The sequence below is a fragment of the Diabrotica virgifera genome, chromosome 1, assembly GCF_917563875.1.
Source record: "Diabrotica virgifera virgifera chromosome 1, PGI_DIABVI_V3a".
NCBI lineage: Eukaryota > Metazoa > Arthropoda > Insecta > Coleoptera > Chrysomelidae > Diabrotica > Diabrotica virgifera.
In genome coordinates this window covers 279,864,807-279,879,884 of record NC_065443.1, presented here as the reverse complement: position 1 = coordinate 279,879,884, position 15,078 = coordinate 279,864,807, and the positions used below count along the sequence as shown (strand labels likewise).

Below are 15,078 nucleotides of genomic sequence, written 5' to 3'. Positions count from 1 at the left end.
GTCAAAATAGTTAGGTAACAGAAAAGATAACAGATGTGGTTACAGATCATAACTGACGTTACTAATAAAAGAATCGCACTTCTAGGGACACAATGCTAAATTAGTCTAGTCGCAACATAGGAGTCTCGTGGGCACTTTTAGGTCGCCGCGATTTGATGTCTGCTTTTACCCTGTGGGTGAGTTTCACCTCTTTTTGGGGGTTGAAAAAAGAAGCATTTAAAATAAGTCCTAAAGTGGATAAACTTATTAATTCTAAGTAACTTTTGTTTTATACAGTTTTTTCACTAAGTCAATACTTTTCGAGTTATTTGGTTTTTTTGTTGAAAAATATTCACTCGCAAATAACTCGAAAAGTATTGACTTAGTGAAAAAACTGTATAGAACAAAAGTTGCTTAGAATTAATCAGTTTATCCAATTCTGGACTTATTTTAAAGGTCTCTTTTTTCACCCCCCAAAACGGGGTGAAAGTCACCCCAGGGTAAAAGCACACATCGGCACAATATCACTTGTCTTGTTTGACATGTTAGCTACGTGCATGCCAAATTTCATGTCATTCCAAGTCGTTTTTTAAAATTTACATAAACCGTGAGTAAACGTACTATAAACCGTTATTTTTGCAATAATTTATTAATAACAAAGTCGGAACGTAGTTTAAGCTATCACGACTAGTGACAATCGATTTAGCGTATAAAAAATACTATGAGAAAGACTACAAACTTGCTTTAGATAACGGATTTCGAGCTTTTCGGCGAATAAACAATTATTTTGTTATTAACAAAATAGGAACACATTTTGAGTAATCGCGACTAGTCGCATTCGATTCAGCGACCAAAAATACACCAGAGAAGACCTTAACACTATCAATTTATTTACAGGGCTTCTAATAATTCCTGAAAAACACCTAATTTTACCATAATTTGTTAATAACAATTAAACGCACCACATTTGGGCTCCCAGACCACTTCCATTGGATTCAGTGACCCAAAAAGCCTATAATACCACCACATCAAATCGCGGCGACCTAAAAGTGCCCACGGGACCCCCTATGTTGTGACTAGACTGAATAGGGAATCAAAGTAAGTATAAAGACAAAATACTCAAAAAACAGCTTGACAGAAGGAAATGAAATTGTGCTAGGCAAGGAAGAAGAACAATTAGAATAAATAATATTGCCTTCGAAGAGAAAGTAACAAGAACGTTGGTAATTATCAATCCGCCAAATGATAAATACCAAGAATAAAGAATAAATACAGCAGAATTGCTTATAAAGAGGAAGAAGAAGAAGAAGAAGAAGAAGAAGAAGTAGAAGAAGAAGAGAAAGTAGTGACTCAACTTTTTCAGTTATTTGAGTACTTAAGGGGATGGGTACGAACTATCGGCTTCAATGCTATTTAAATGGGGATTCATTTTTTTCGAATCCCTAGAAAACTAATGCGTATTTTTGAAAAATTTAAACGCAGAATGAAAGACTTACGTTATTACCGAGAGCATAAAGTTGCTGAAAACTTCTATAATGTTTATGTTAATAAGTTACAGGGGTGAAAAACTAAGAGAAAATGTAGTGTGATTTTTAATTTCAAATATCTCATTCAAATAAACTTTTTATTTATTCTAAGGGACTTTCAGCCCTCGGCAATAAAGTAATCTTTCATTTTGCCTTTAAATTTTACAAAAATACTTATTAGTTTTCTCAGAATTCGAAAAAAATGATAACATTTCAAATACATTGAAAATTTCGACAGGCGTCAAAATTTTGCATTTTGTTCTTTTCCCCTTAAAAAATAATCATACCATTTAACCCGGTCTATATAGACATTTCAAATAACAAAAATTGCCGGAGAGCCAAATTTTGGTGGAGAGCTAGGGTATACCATACCAAATAAAGTTTAAAAAGTCCCCATCGATCCCATGTGTGCGTCAAAAGTTATTCGGGGTCAAAGGTCAAAATTTGAGATTTTTTGGATTTTTTTCGAAAACGGTAAGTTTTATCAAAAAAAAAACCTTAAACTAAAGTTGTAGATCTTAAAATTCTCTACAAAAATAGTCCTTACTATTTTTTTCCTAAGAGTTGCCATTCCTGAGATATCGCGATTCAAAGAGTCACATTATACATGATATGCACACGTTTCCACACCACCTGTGAGGTAGTGTACTCGGCGCGTTTTTTTTACCGTGGTTTCCCCTGTAGGCCTTCTCCACTAACTGTTTTGACAATTTTAGGATAATTTAAGGAAACAATACCGGTCAAGTTCTAGATATTACCTTATTATTGATATTAATTATTGATATTGCTATTGATTATTAGGTTATAACTATTGTTTTGATTTCTTTAGATATTTTAATCAGATTCATATTCTTGAAAGTCTACTTCTACAGTCAAGTCTTCTTCGATTTCATCTTCTTCCTCTTCCTCTTGCTGGATGTTCAAAAATTGTTCAAATGTGACTGAGTCATTGGTCTCTTCATTAAAATCACATGAGTCTTCCTCTGTTGTACTAAACTGGACAATTGAGCAAGACTGACCTTGGCTGTTGGTACAGACTAGAGAGCACAGCAACCCGACTTTTTTACATCCACATTTGGCACTACAACCTTTTTTGCAATTGCAAAAAATAGTGTTAAGGAGTTTTTCTGGAGCAGGCGGGAGTAAGGTTTTAATCGGTTCCAGAGTATTATCTATTAATTTCCAACCCCAGTCTTCTGGATTCGGTTCATTGCCTAGCCATGTTTGAACTTGATAATATACTCGATACAAATGTTGAAAAGCAGATGCTGATGTTGCAGGAAGACATGATAGTTGTACTTGTTTCTTGTTTCGCGTATTTTTTATAAAAGTTATCGGTAAAAGTATCGGTATTTATCAAGACAAATAATTTTTTTGGAGCTCCATAAACCGCAAGAAGAAAGCGAATTCCTTCCATAAATATCAACAGCGAACAAAGATATATTCTTCGAATAGTTTATCGACTTATCCCAAATGCCAAAAGTACATTTTATTTTTACATGCGATAACCGGCTGCGACACTACGTCCGCAATGTACAGAAGGGGCAAAACGTCAGTACTTAAATTATTCGAAAAAAAAGATTTGACTGACTGCTGTAAAGTTTTTACAGAACTTGATTCTACACCGCAAACAATAATTACGGAAGGAATTCGCTTTCTTCTTGCGGTTTATGGAGCTCCAAAAAAAATTATTTGTCTTGATAAATACCTATACTTAACTTTTGTAAAAAATACGCGAAATAAGAAACAAGTACAACTATCATGTCTTCCTCCAACATCAGCATCTGCTTTTCAACATTTGTATCAAGTATATTATCAAGTTCAAACATGGCTAGGCAATGAACTGAATTCAGAAGACTGGGGTTGGAAATTAATAGATAACACTCTGGAACCGATTAAAATCTTACTCCCACCTGCTCCAGAAAAACTCCTTAACACTATTTTTTGCAATTGCAAAAAAGGTTGTAGTGCCAAATGTGGATGTAAAAAAGTCGGGTTGCTGTGTTCTCTAGTGTGTACCAACTGCCAAGGTCAGTCTTGCTCAAATGTCCAGTTTAGTACAACAGAGGAAGACTCCTGTGATTTTAATGAAGAGACCAATGACTCAGTCACATTTGAACAATTTTTGAACATCCAGCAAGAGGAAGAGGAAGAAGATGAAATCGAAGAAGACTTGACTGTTGAAGTAGACTTTCAAGAATATGAATCTGATTAAAATATCTCAAGAAATCAAAACAATAGTTAACCTATTAATCAATAGCAATATCAATAATCATTATCAATAATAAGGTAATATCTAGAACTTGACCGGTATTGTTTCCTTAAATTATCCTAAAATTGTCAAAACAGTTAGTGGAGTAGGCCTACAGGGGAATCCACGGTAAAAAAACGCGCCGAGTACACTACCGCACAGGTGGTGTGGAAACGTGTGCATATCATGTATAATGTGACTCTTTGTAAGGACTATTTTTGTAGAGAATTTTAAGATCTACAACTTTGGTTTAAAGTTTTTTTTTGATAAAACTTACCGTTTTCGAAAAAAATCCAAAAAATCTCAAATTTTGACCTTTAACCCCGAATAACTTTTGACGCACACATGGGATCGATGGGGACTTTTTACACTTTATTTGTTATGGTATACCCTAGCTCTCCACCAAAATTTGGCTCTCCGGCAATTTTTGTTATTTGCCAAGCATTTTGATGTCTAAGTTGACCGGATTAATTGTCCGAAATCCGAGGTCCAATAAGAATTTTGCCTGTTCATTATCATCATGCAACCTCTTCCGTCCATTGCTGGACATGGGTCTCTCCCATTTTTCTCCACTCTCCACGATTCTGCGCGTCTTGTTCTTGGACATTCGTCATCCAACATTGGAAGTGACTGCTTAAAGGAGTTGTTTTGAGCTGCAACCATACCATTCTATTAGGTTTTTTCAGCCAAGAAATTCACCTTCTTCCCACATTTGTTCTGTCCTTTATTTTATCTTAGATTATAAGTCGCAAGATGCCATTTTGTTTCTGTTAACTTTCCTTTATTGTTCTTTTGACTCACTGTTTTAGTTCATTTTTCTTAACACCGTTCCTAACGTGACCCATCCATAAAATCTTATGTCAATAAATATCTGGTAGAAAGAACATTTATCATTTTTTTTTTAAGTTGATTGGGAACCTTTTTCGATAATAACTTTTATTTCAGCACTGCAGTCGTTTTTTTCTGTTATTATTGTTTCCGTAAATTCCTCAAAAATCAAATAGGTCTGGATCCCGCGTACCAAAAAAAAGTTGATTAATAGCAAGCTGAAAATTTGTTAATAGCTTAAGGGTGTCTAGTCGGACAGGCTTTGATATATTGGAACACTGGAACATAAGGCAGTCAATGAGGGTATTTGGCTCCGAATTCCATCCTACTACATCGATTTACTTGATATTTTCACAGTAAGTAGGGAATAGCTCAAGAAACAAAGTCTACCCTATGCCGATGTGCGCTTTTATCTTGGGGGGGGGGTTAGCACCCCTAAAATAGCCACGGTAGAGAACCTAATTTTAAGCAAAAACTGTTCTATGATTATTTTTTGAAAATTCAATACTTTTTGAGCTATTCGTGGTTGAAAATTGGCCATTTTCATTGAAAAATGACACCTTTTCGGACGGATTTTTGCGAATACCTTAAAAACTATGCATCTAACAAAAAAACTATATAAAATAGTAGTAGGTTATAAAAAAACAAAGGGATCCGTTCCTTCATAAATCCTCTAGTTAAAATACAAAGAGGGATATGGTAGGTAAGAAGAGTTTGTTTTTTTACTGCATGCTCAAATCGGTGTATTCAACTTGAAATAACAGGGAGACAAACTAAGCGAGATATTCTGCAAAAAAGTTGATGACTAATGTATTTTAAGAAGAAATGAGAAGTATATTTAACCCCTACTACTACATTGTTTGATTTGCTTGTCTTGATAATGTTAAGAAGAAATGCGTACAATGTGCTTCCCCGTTTAGGATTTTGTCCTCTTCAGGGTTTGTGGTGAATGTTTAGTGTTGGCAGCAAAAGCAAACAGTCCGAAAAACACACTGGGGCAAGCGCCGTGTCCTGGTGTTCTTGGATCCTTGGTTATGCCGGACGGTGGTGTCCAGAAGGCTAAGAAGTCAACAGAGAAGAAAGTTTGATGGATTGTTGTTGGTTCCATAGACATTTACGTGTACTGTCCGTGTTTTGCTCTCGACCAATCTCCCTAGAAACCATTGTACAACGACAGGCGAACCTGCGTCCCTCGTCGGCGGTCAGGAGGTGGCTTTGAGCGCAGCGTGGACAGTGAGCGTTCGAGTGGAGAAAATAGTTGCGGCTATTTTCTTGGGACGAACAGGTATAATTGTGCAATGAAGTTGGGAAACCGCAAAAAACCAACTTCTCCCTGTTCGGGGTAGGGAAGAGGAGATGTTAGAGGTGGGTACGGAAGGCTAACGGGGTAGCCTCAAGGATGTTTTCGTACTCCACCGGGAGTTCGTCAATGCATGTTTGCATTAGAGCGGACGGTACATGAATCTTTTTGCGTTTGGGCTTTCGGTGGAGTACGTGGCCGGAAGATGAACAGGAACATTTGAGAGATTCTTGGGTGTCGGAAGGGGGGCCGTTGATTACTTTGATTGTGAAGTTCCTGTTCAGAGAGTTTATTCTCTCGGTGATTTTGGGGGTGTTCGAGATGTTATGGATTTCGTTTGAGGGATATCGCCAGTGCTCATAGTTACATCTACGCAAGACTCTGCGCTCTGTCCTCAACAACCTCTCTTGTTTTTGTCTAGAGCAAAGAGAGTAGATACATGACTTGTACTCCATGACGGGTCGAATAAAGGTCTTGTAAGTGTGAATGAGAGTGTTCTTGTGTGTCTTGCCAATTTTTCCAGAGAGAGCGTTGAGAAGTCTGGCCCTGTTCCTTACCCTATCTAAAGTTGCCTTTAGATCTGCGTCCCAGTTGAGAGTCCTGGTAAACAGAACTCCCAAATAGTTCACAGTCGGGCTAACAACAAGCCTTTCTCCCAACAAACTCAGAGGATATTGGTCGTCTTCATTGCGAATGATTCTATTTGACACAGAAGGGGCGCGAAACACAATTGTTGTTGTTTTGTTCGCGTTGAGCGTGACTCTCCACTTACAACACCATTCGCCGACGCCGTCCAACAGAGCCTGGGCTCTTCTGAAGAGGAGTCTTGGGTTGTATCGAGAGGTAGTTGAGAGCAGAGTCGTGTCATCTGCATAGAGAAACAGCCGAGTACCTGGGATATTTTGGTTAGTGATGTCGCTGTTGTAGATAATGTACAACAGCGGCGCTAGGACTGAACCCTGGGGAACTCCAGCTTGTGGAGTGAAGGGGGTGGACTTTTGATCGCATATTTTCACTCTGACAGTACGATTGTGGAGGTAGGAGTGTACAATTTTGGTAAATTGCAATGGAAGCCCGATGTCCAGAAGTTTCCGAACAAGCCCGTCGTGCCAGACCTGGTCGAAAGCCTTCTGCACATCCAGAAATGTGGCTATGGCGAATGAACCATCGTTGATGGTTTGAGTAACTTTGGTAGTGAAGTCTATTAATGCATGTTTAGTAGATTTACCTGACTGGAATCCGTATTGGAATTTTGGTATGATATTGTGGTTTTCGAGAAAGTTATTGAGCCTCTCTTTTAGGATTAGCTCAAGAACTTTACCCAGAGTATTGATTAATGAAATTGGTCTATAGGATTCCACGTCGGTTGGGGGTTTGCCTTTTTTCAAAAGCATGATGGTGTTGGCCACTTTCCAAGGAGTAGGAAAGTGGCTGTTTTTGAGACATGCATTGAATATTTTAGTTAGAAGAGGGATGATACTCTCTGGAAGTTTTTTGAGGCACCTTCGGTTGATGCCATCAGGTCCGGGAGCGCTGTTTTTGCCGATTTGGCAAAAGCTCTCCGTTTCCCTGTCTGTGAGGGGGTCCATGATAGGATCATAGACTGGAATGTAGTGGTTGAGAGTAACATTTACAATGTATTCTGTGTTGAATTTAAATATGCGATCAAAGTTCGGGTTGTCTGGCGTTTGAAAATTGTTTTGAAGCGAATTTCTGAATGCTTCGGCTTTCCCTTCTGGGGAATTGACTATGTGATTGTTGACCAACAGATGAGATGGTTGAGATAATTTTTGTTTTGTTAGGACTTTAAATTTTTGCCAGAATTTACCTCCGTCTCTGTAGTCCAGTTTTGAGGTAGCATCTTCCCACCGGCGAGCCGTTAGGACAGATATCTCCCTCTTTATCCTGGCACAGATCCGGTTGTACTCTGTTTTGATAAGTGGGTTTCTGTTGGCCTTGTATTGACGTAGAAGACGTCGTTTTTGTTGAATTTTGGCAATGATGTATTGTGGAAGTGCCGGTGATGTATAAGTTATTTGTTTGAGTGGAATTGCGTGCGTGATCGCCTCAGTGATGAGGTTCTCGATATTGGTTGCACTGGTGTCGATACTATCGTTAGTATCGAGTTCGCCTAACATAGGGAGATTTTGTGTGATGAAGTTTTGGAATTCAGTCCAGTTAGCGTGACGATAGTCTCTTATAGATCTTGGAGGGTTTGGTTGTTTTGGAATGAGTATGTCGGTGTCGACAAGAAGAGGTACGTGGTCTGACGTTATCGAATCACCTATGTGGCATCTATCCCCGAACCGATCCAGAATGTTACTAGTAACTAGGATGTGGTCGACAATAGAAGCCCCATTGGCGTTCAAAAACGTGAATTCAGTGTTGGTGATTCTTGAAATAGGAAGGTCTAGTAGATAATCCGTGAGGCGGATGCCTTCTGGGTTTTGACGATGATCACCAAACTGTGTGTGTCTACAATTTAGATCGCCCATCAACACAGCCTTGCCGAGCCTCGAAAAGTACTCTAGCAAATGCCTGTTGAGTGGTTGATCCGGGTGTTTGTAGTAAGAGACTATCGTGAGGGTTTCGTTGTTGGGGATGTGCACGTCAATTGCCAGGAAGTCCACATCAGGTGGACGAAAATTTTGTGGGAATGTGTGTATGTTGTGCGGTATTCCGTGTTTCACGAGAATACCATTCCCACGTGAAACCTGACAACGGCTTCGATGGATGATCGAATATCCTGCGAAGTGTGGATCGTTTTTCGACAGAGTATCTGTGAGTGCGAGGATCTGGATGTTATGCTTCGACAGGATATTCTTGATGAGGGGTCTCTTTTTGGAGAGACCCTGACAGTTGACTGTGCCTAGGGTGAAATCCATAAAAGGGGGGTGTTTAGTGGTTGGGGCGGAATGTCACCGTGACATTGCTCCCGTACCCGTGGACCACTGTGGAGTGGTCGTAGACTTGGCTAATCAGATTAGCCGTGATTGCAGCGATATGCTCGCGAAGTTCAGGCAACAAGTTAAGCAACAGAGCAGTCTGAATAGACAAGATGTTCTTTGTTTCAGTAGGGAGTTCGAAAGGGGGGAATGATCTTTCGATCGTGAGTGGCTGTATTTCGTGTTGGGCGGAGGGAATGGTGTGTCTTTGTGGACACTTGTTTGAGTATGCGGGGTGGTCACCGCCGCAATTCGGGCATTTGGGTTCCTGCTGTTTGGTGCAGGCGCTGGACTTGTGGTTACCGCCGCAGTGGGGGCAGACGAATGCTTTTTGAGGGCATTCGTCGATGGAATGTCCGTTGATGCAACATTTGCTGCAATATTTTGGGGTAGGGATTGTAGGGTCGGAGCCATGAGGGAGTTCGGCATTATAGATTTCGCCATCTAGAGTTATGCCTCGGCTCAGTGCTGACGTAAATCTCTCCAAGGATTTGGTCACCACCTTGATCACTTTAGAGTCTTTGCCTGTTTTATAGGCTTTGACTCTCCACAGTCTTTCGACCGGGAATTGCTGTTCTGTGAGCAAGTCGGTGACCTCCTGCTCGGAGTAATCTACGTCGATTCCGGTAATGCAGAGGAGATAGGTAGGCTCTTTAGCGGAAGTGTTTGCATTTCTGCTACGGCTGTGGACCGTAACCATGGTTTGGCCAGTTGCTGTGTGGATAGCTTTCTCGATATCCCCTGCATTTATAGGATTAAAAAGTCGAAGATGTGCGATTCCATGTGAGAGAACTTTACAAGAGTGAATTTTGTTGGACAAAAGAGTGGTGGCATTTATTTGCCGAAAGAAGGTACGTTTGTTACAAAGATCTTTTGGGAGATCTTTGATTAGATATTCGGACAGTGTGGGATCGTTTATGGCGTTGATGACGTTTTGATTTCTGGCTTGGGTTTTGGGGCGTGGATTGGCTGCGGCATTGGCGTAAGACATTTGTCTTATTTGTCTTCTTTGGAAGACGAAATCGTTCGGTTCAGGATTGTTTTCAGTGCTGATGGTTGCTTGTGGTTGAGAAGAGGGTTGCTGTTGAGAAGATTGTTGTTTCGGTTGTTTGGGTGCTTGCTTTGACGGTTGAGTTGGGACTTTGGGTATGGCACCGTGAATATTCCGAGCGCTCTGTCGCTGAGGACCAGCCTGTGCTGGTGTTCTTAGAGGCGGAAAATCATTAGCATATCGCTGCAGAAGGGGGTTGGAGGCGTCGTCCTGCTCGATGCGAAGGTAGGCCTCGCGATACTTGTTGCGGACGATTTCCATCTCCGCGCTAAGCGTCTCGAGGTCTAGCTCAGCCGTGAGCCGGTTGTAACCTCTGGCTGGGGGTACAGTGCCTTCCTGATGTAAGGAAGAGAACTGGTTGGCAGTAGTGGTGGCTGTAGTGGTGGTGGTGGTGGTGGCAACGCTTGTCGAGGTCGTCGTCCGAGGACGAAGCGACCGGGTGGAGCTGACTGACCTTACAGAAGAAGGCATTACAAATGGGTGAGGATGCAAGTCGAGCGATCGGAGGGCACCTCAGCCTCAAGGTGTTCTGGGGGGTAAACCCCAGGGATAAAGGTGGCTTGTCCACCCCTCCGTGCTTTTCCGGCGTAAGACAGTGACAACCCCTAATCCATCAGAATTTAAATACATCGTTTTCCTTCTACAATACTTTTTATTATAGTGTTATTTCTATGTTCAAAAAGTTGGACTGGTTTGAAATGAATGGTTTTTGAAAAAAATAATATCAAATTATAGAGCGCATTTTTAAATTGTCTTAAAAATCTTCTTTTTCTCCATGTATGTAACTCGAAAATGATAAGAGATACGAAAAAAAGATACCATACAAAAATGTAGGGTTTTTTCAGATAAAAATTTCCATTATATTTTTCATTACTGTATCTCTTATCATTTTCAAGTTACATGGAGAAAAAGGAAGATTTTTAAGAAAATTTAAAAATGAGCTCTATAATTTGATCTTTTTTTTTCAAAAAACCATTCACTTTATACACGTCCAACTTTTTGAACATAGAAATAATACTATAATAAAAGGTATTGTAGAAAGAAAACCATGCATTTACATTTTGGTGGATGGGGGTTAAAATTACTTCTCATTTTTTCTGAAAACACATTAGTTATCAATTTTATTTGCAGCATATCTCGCTTAGTTTTAATGTAATGGACCATTAATATAGCTTATTTTAAAGGTCTTTTCAAGCACTACAAAAGGTATTTATAGCATTGTACACCTAAAATCGACCATTTCTCTGTTAATTCAAGTTGAATACACCAATTTGGGAATGTACCAAAAAACAAACTATTTTCACCTACCATATCTCTTTTTGTAATATAACTAGAAGATTTATGAAGGCAAGTGTCTCTTTGTTTTTTTATAACCTGCAAAAATGAATAATATAGTTTTTTTAGTTAGATGCACAGTTTTTAAGATATTTGCAAAAAACCGTTCGAAAAGGTATTGTTTCAATGAAAATGGCCAATTTTCAACCACGAATAACTCAAAAAGTATTGAGTTTTAAAAAAAATTATAGAACAGTTTTTGCTTAGAGTTAGGTTCTCTAGCGAATTCCGTGGTAATTTTAACCAAAAAATTTTCCACCCTCAGAAGGGGTGGGAACCACCCGCAAGATAAAAGCACACATCGGCATAAGGTAGACTTTGAATTAGGAGATAAGAAGAGGCTAGGCCCAAAATTTCATCAAAATCCATGCAGTAGGATAGAATTCGGAGGTAATATCCTATTCTTGCTCCCATTGACTGGCGTAAACAGGAGTACAGGAGAAGTTTTATTTGTGGAACAGGTTAAAAATTTGGAACGTCAGACTACGAAAACGTCAAATGTATTTTGTCCGACAGAACTTCCAATTGATTTGTTACCCTTTCATTAAACTTTCATGCAAAACTCAGACTGCTATTACTAACCATTATGATTCCTGTCATTTGAGATGTTCTTCGTGTTCCACTCATTAAAATGCCCAGTTGGTAATAAACACCAGTCTGATTTTTGCATGAGAGTTTAATGAAAGGGCAACAAATCAATTGGAAGTTCTGTCCGACAAAATACATCTGACGTTTTCGTAGTCTGACGTTCCAAATTTTTAACCTGTTCCACCATTAAAACTTCCCCTGTTCCAGTGTTCCCATATATCAAAGTTTGTCCGACTAGACACCGTTAAGCTATTAACAAATTTTCAGCTTGCTATTAATCAACTTTTTTTCTTATGCGGGATCCAGACCTAAAATGAATTCCAACAAGACTTAGAAGAAAACTTTTAGATCAAAAAGATAGTGATCCTGTTAACATTTAGGTCTATCTCAAAGACAAAATAATTGAGACTGCAAAAGACTCTACGATACCCTTTAACACAAAACGTAAGGCATGGATAACTGATGACACTTATGATTCAACGCAGAAAAGAACATAAATCTAGATTCGGATCTAACGATGAATTACAGAGTGTTACAGAAGGAAATAAAAAGGCAATGTTGCAAAGACAAAGCGGATTATATCTCCTAAATATTCAGAGACATAGAAGAACATGGTTGTCAGAATGAACCAAGAGATTTATTTCCATACAGTGAGTTTAAACATCAAACACATTAAACGTGCTTTGTGTGATGGATAAGAAGGTAAAGGCCGATATCGACAGAATATTGGAAACGTAAAGCGTCGTTTAAACACAACGATAAGTCACAGCAACTAGTTGTGATGACAAGTTGAAACGCTGTTTAGACGCTGCGATTCAATGCGATACCACCTTCAACCCAACTCCAACTTTGATAAGTTGTGCGATGCACCGTTTACACACAGTGATAAGTTGCAACAACTCGATTGACCTTGATAAGTTGTTTGATTTATCGCTGTGTTTAAACGACCCTTAAGGGAGCTCGCAAACCAAAAGCGATATCCATACATCGCATAACATACATTGCGGAAAGATACGCACTGAGTGTCACATCTGGTTTTCGGTGAACGAAGTTTCACCGAAAGTCACCGAAGATTCACCGAAAACCAGATGTGACACTCAGTGCGTATCTTTCCGCAATGTATGTTATGCGATGTAGGGATATCGCTTTTGGGAATAGTTTGGGAATGGGACGTTTCGCCGCGAGCCAATTTTTTGCTAAATGTTTCCTCCTAAAAATGGCGTCCCGTTAGAAGTTAAAAAAAATTTTTTTCCAACCCCTTACTTTTCTGTATAAAATGCTTATCTATAATTTTCCACGCTTATTAAATTATAGTTTACCTTCGCAATAGTAAATACCTGATTCTTATTTCTGTTTTTTCTCCGAATTTAGTTAAGCGGGTGGTTACTTTTGACTGAGGCACAACTGAGGTATCTCATTATTCTATTACTATTCAAAACAAAATACCAAGTAGGTACTTGAATAACGGTAAATGACCAACAGTGGGTGATTAAGGAACATTATCGGCAGTGGTGTCATGGCAAAATTAGCAGTGCGGGAACGCAGTGCCGGAACGCACTGCTAATTTTTGTTTACAAAACCTAAATTCTCTATTATTTTTAACTTTTGTTAACCAGTGCGGGAACGGCGTTCCCACGCGTTCCCACACCATGACACCACTGATTATCGGATAACTACTTTCTTTTGATAAATTGTTTATTGCCGAATGAAATTTCCCAGAATGTATACAGAAAATGAAGAATAATATAATAATAATGGACGAGTAGAAATTTTTGAAAAGATATGGCATTATAGACCAGACTCTATCGTCGCCGCCGTTAGGTAACTTACTCAAAAAGAGGTCCTTATAACAAATCCACAGGGTGCAGGGAGGTGCCGCGGTCGCAAAATTGTTAAAACAATTTTTTTAAACAAATTCAAAAAATAAATTTTTTCACTTTGCAATTTTTTTTTAAATTCTTTGAGTCATTATGAGCAAAAAAGATCTCTTGTGATTTGTCTCCTAAATTGATTGTTGTCGAGTTATATGCGATTTAAGATTTGAAAAACGCGAAAATAACCATTTTCAAGGCAATAACTCGGTTAGAAATAATTATTATGAAAGTCAGAAACTGGCCAAATCAAAGTTTAAAGCCTCCCCTACATGATCCTGAAGAAATTTGTGTCATTGATTTATTACTAAGCTGTTATTTTTAATTATTATCAATGAGCCCTAAGAGCGTATTGAGGCGGCCGTCAATGTGAGTGCGAGTTAAGATGTAGCATTGACTGCCGGAATGGTGCATCAACATCGGAAAAACACAGTCGAAGTTGCGGATTAACTAAGCTGGGCAGAATCACTAATGAAGAAATAAGAACGAAATCTGAGATTGATAATAGGTACCATAAAAGCAAAAGACTAACTAACTACGACCAGTTAAGACGAATGCCAGAAGATAGATGAAGATGGCCTTTGAAAATTTGGAAGAGAGAGACAGCTCATCTGAGGAGAAGAGGGAGACCGAGGCATATTTGGTACAACGTAGTGGAAGATACCATTAGAACTAGAACTAGAAGTAAACAAAATAAAAAGGTAAAAGATTCGGGTTTGTTCTTCTGTCTCCAGCATTGAGTTTAAACATTTTCATTTATTCCTTGGATTGACGAAATTTGAACACATTTTCTGAAAGCCTATGTATCGTCAGCAGATGCAGGGCGTTGAAGTTATGCTGTCGTTTTATGAACATGAGCGAGATCTTTTGTAGATTCTGATTGATACTATATTTGTTTTGCTATTTAAACACTCATTGGGGAAGTTGTGTATAGAGTATTTACTTCAAACCATTTCTATTAAATCTTATCCCTAGCTTCAAAAGACATTAAAGATTAAGAAGGAGAACAAGTAATAGAATATTAAAATTAGCTTACCTATTTCTGGTCTTGGCAATTTTGGCAATTCTGCATTAATGACTCTTCCAGGAAATAGGCTCATTACGTCCTGTAAACAAAAAACTTTTAACTGTATACCTACTGCAACTGTTAAATTTCAAGTGACTTACTCCACATAGATCCAAAATTCCATGGGCATTCAGATATTGTACTATTTGATCTATGGCAGATATGAACGCTATGTAGTTGAGGGTGTAGCTGTCTTTGATATATTTTTTCACCAACAGGTTGAAATCATCAGCAGATAAAAGTATTTCCAGATACGCAAGGATTCTGGCGAAGTGGGCCACGGTCACTGTCCCGTTGTTTTTCGACACCTAAAAGAACTTATTACTCTACATACCTAA

The 15,078-nt window shown here is 38.9% G+C and overlaps 1 protein-coding gene across 2 annotated transcripts in view; it reads right to left on the bottom strand.

Annotated features, from left to right (window-relative positions):
* The window catches only part of LOC126879115 (uncharacterized), a 72,119-nt gene that overhangs the window by 45,451 nt on the left and 11,590 nt on the right, over positions 1-15,078 (bottom strand). For both annotated transcript variants that reach the window (XM_050642061.1, XM_050642060.1), the window contains exons 5-6: positions 14,842-15,048; positions 14,711-14,780 (exon numbers count right to left, since the gene is read on the bottom strand). In XM_050642061.1, the coding sequence (XP_050498018.1) occupies positions 14,711-14,780; positions 14,842-15,048 (277 nt within the window). The remainder of the gene's footprint in view (positions 1-14,710; positions 14,781-14,841; positions 15,049-15,078) is intronic.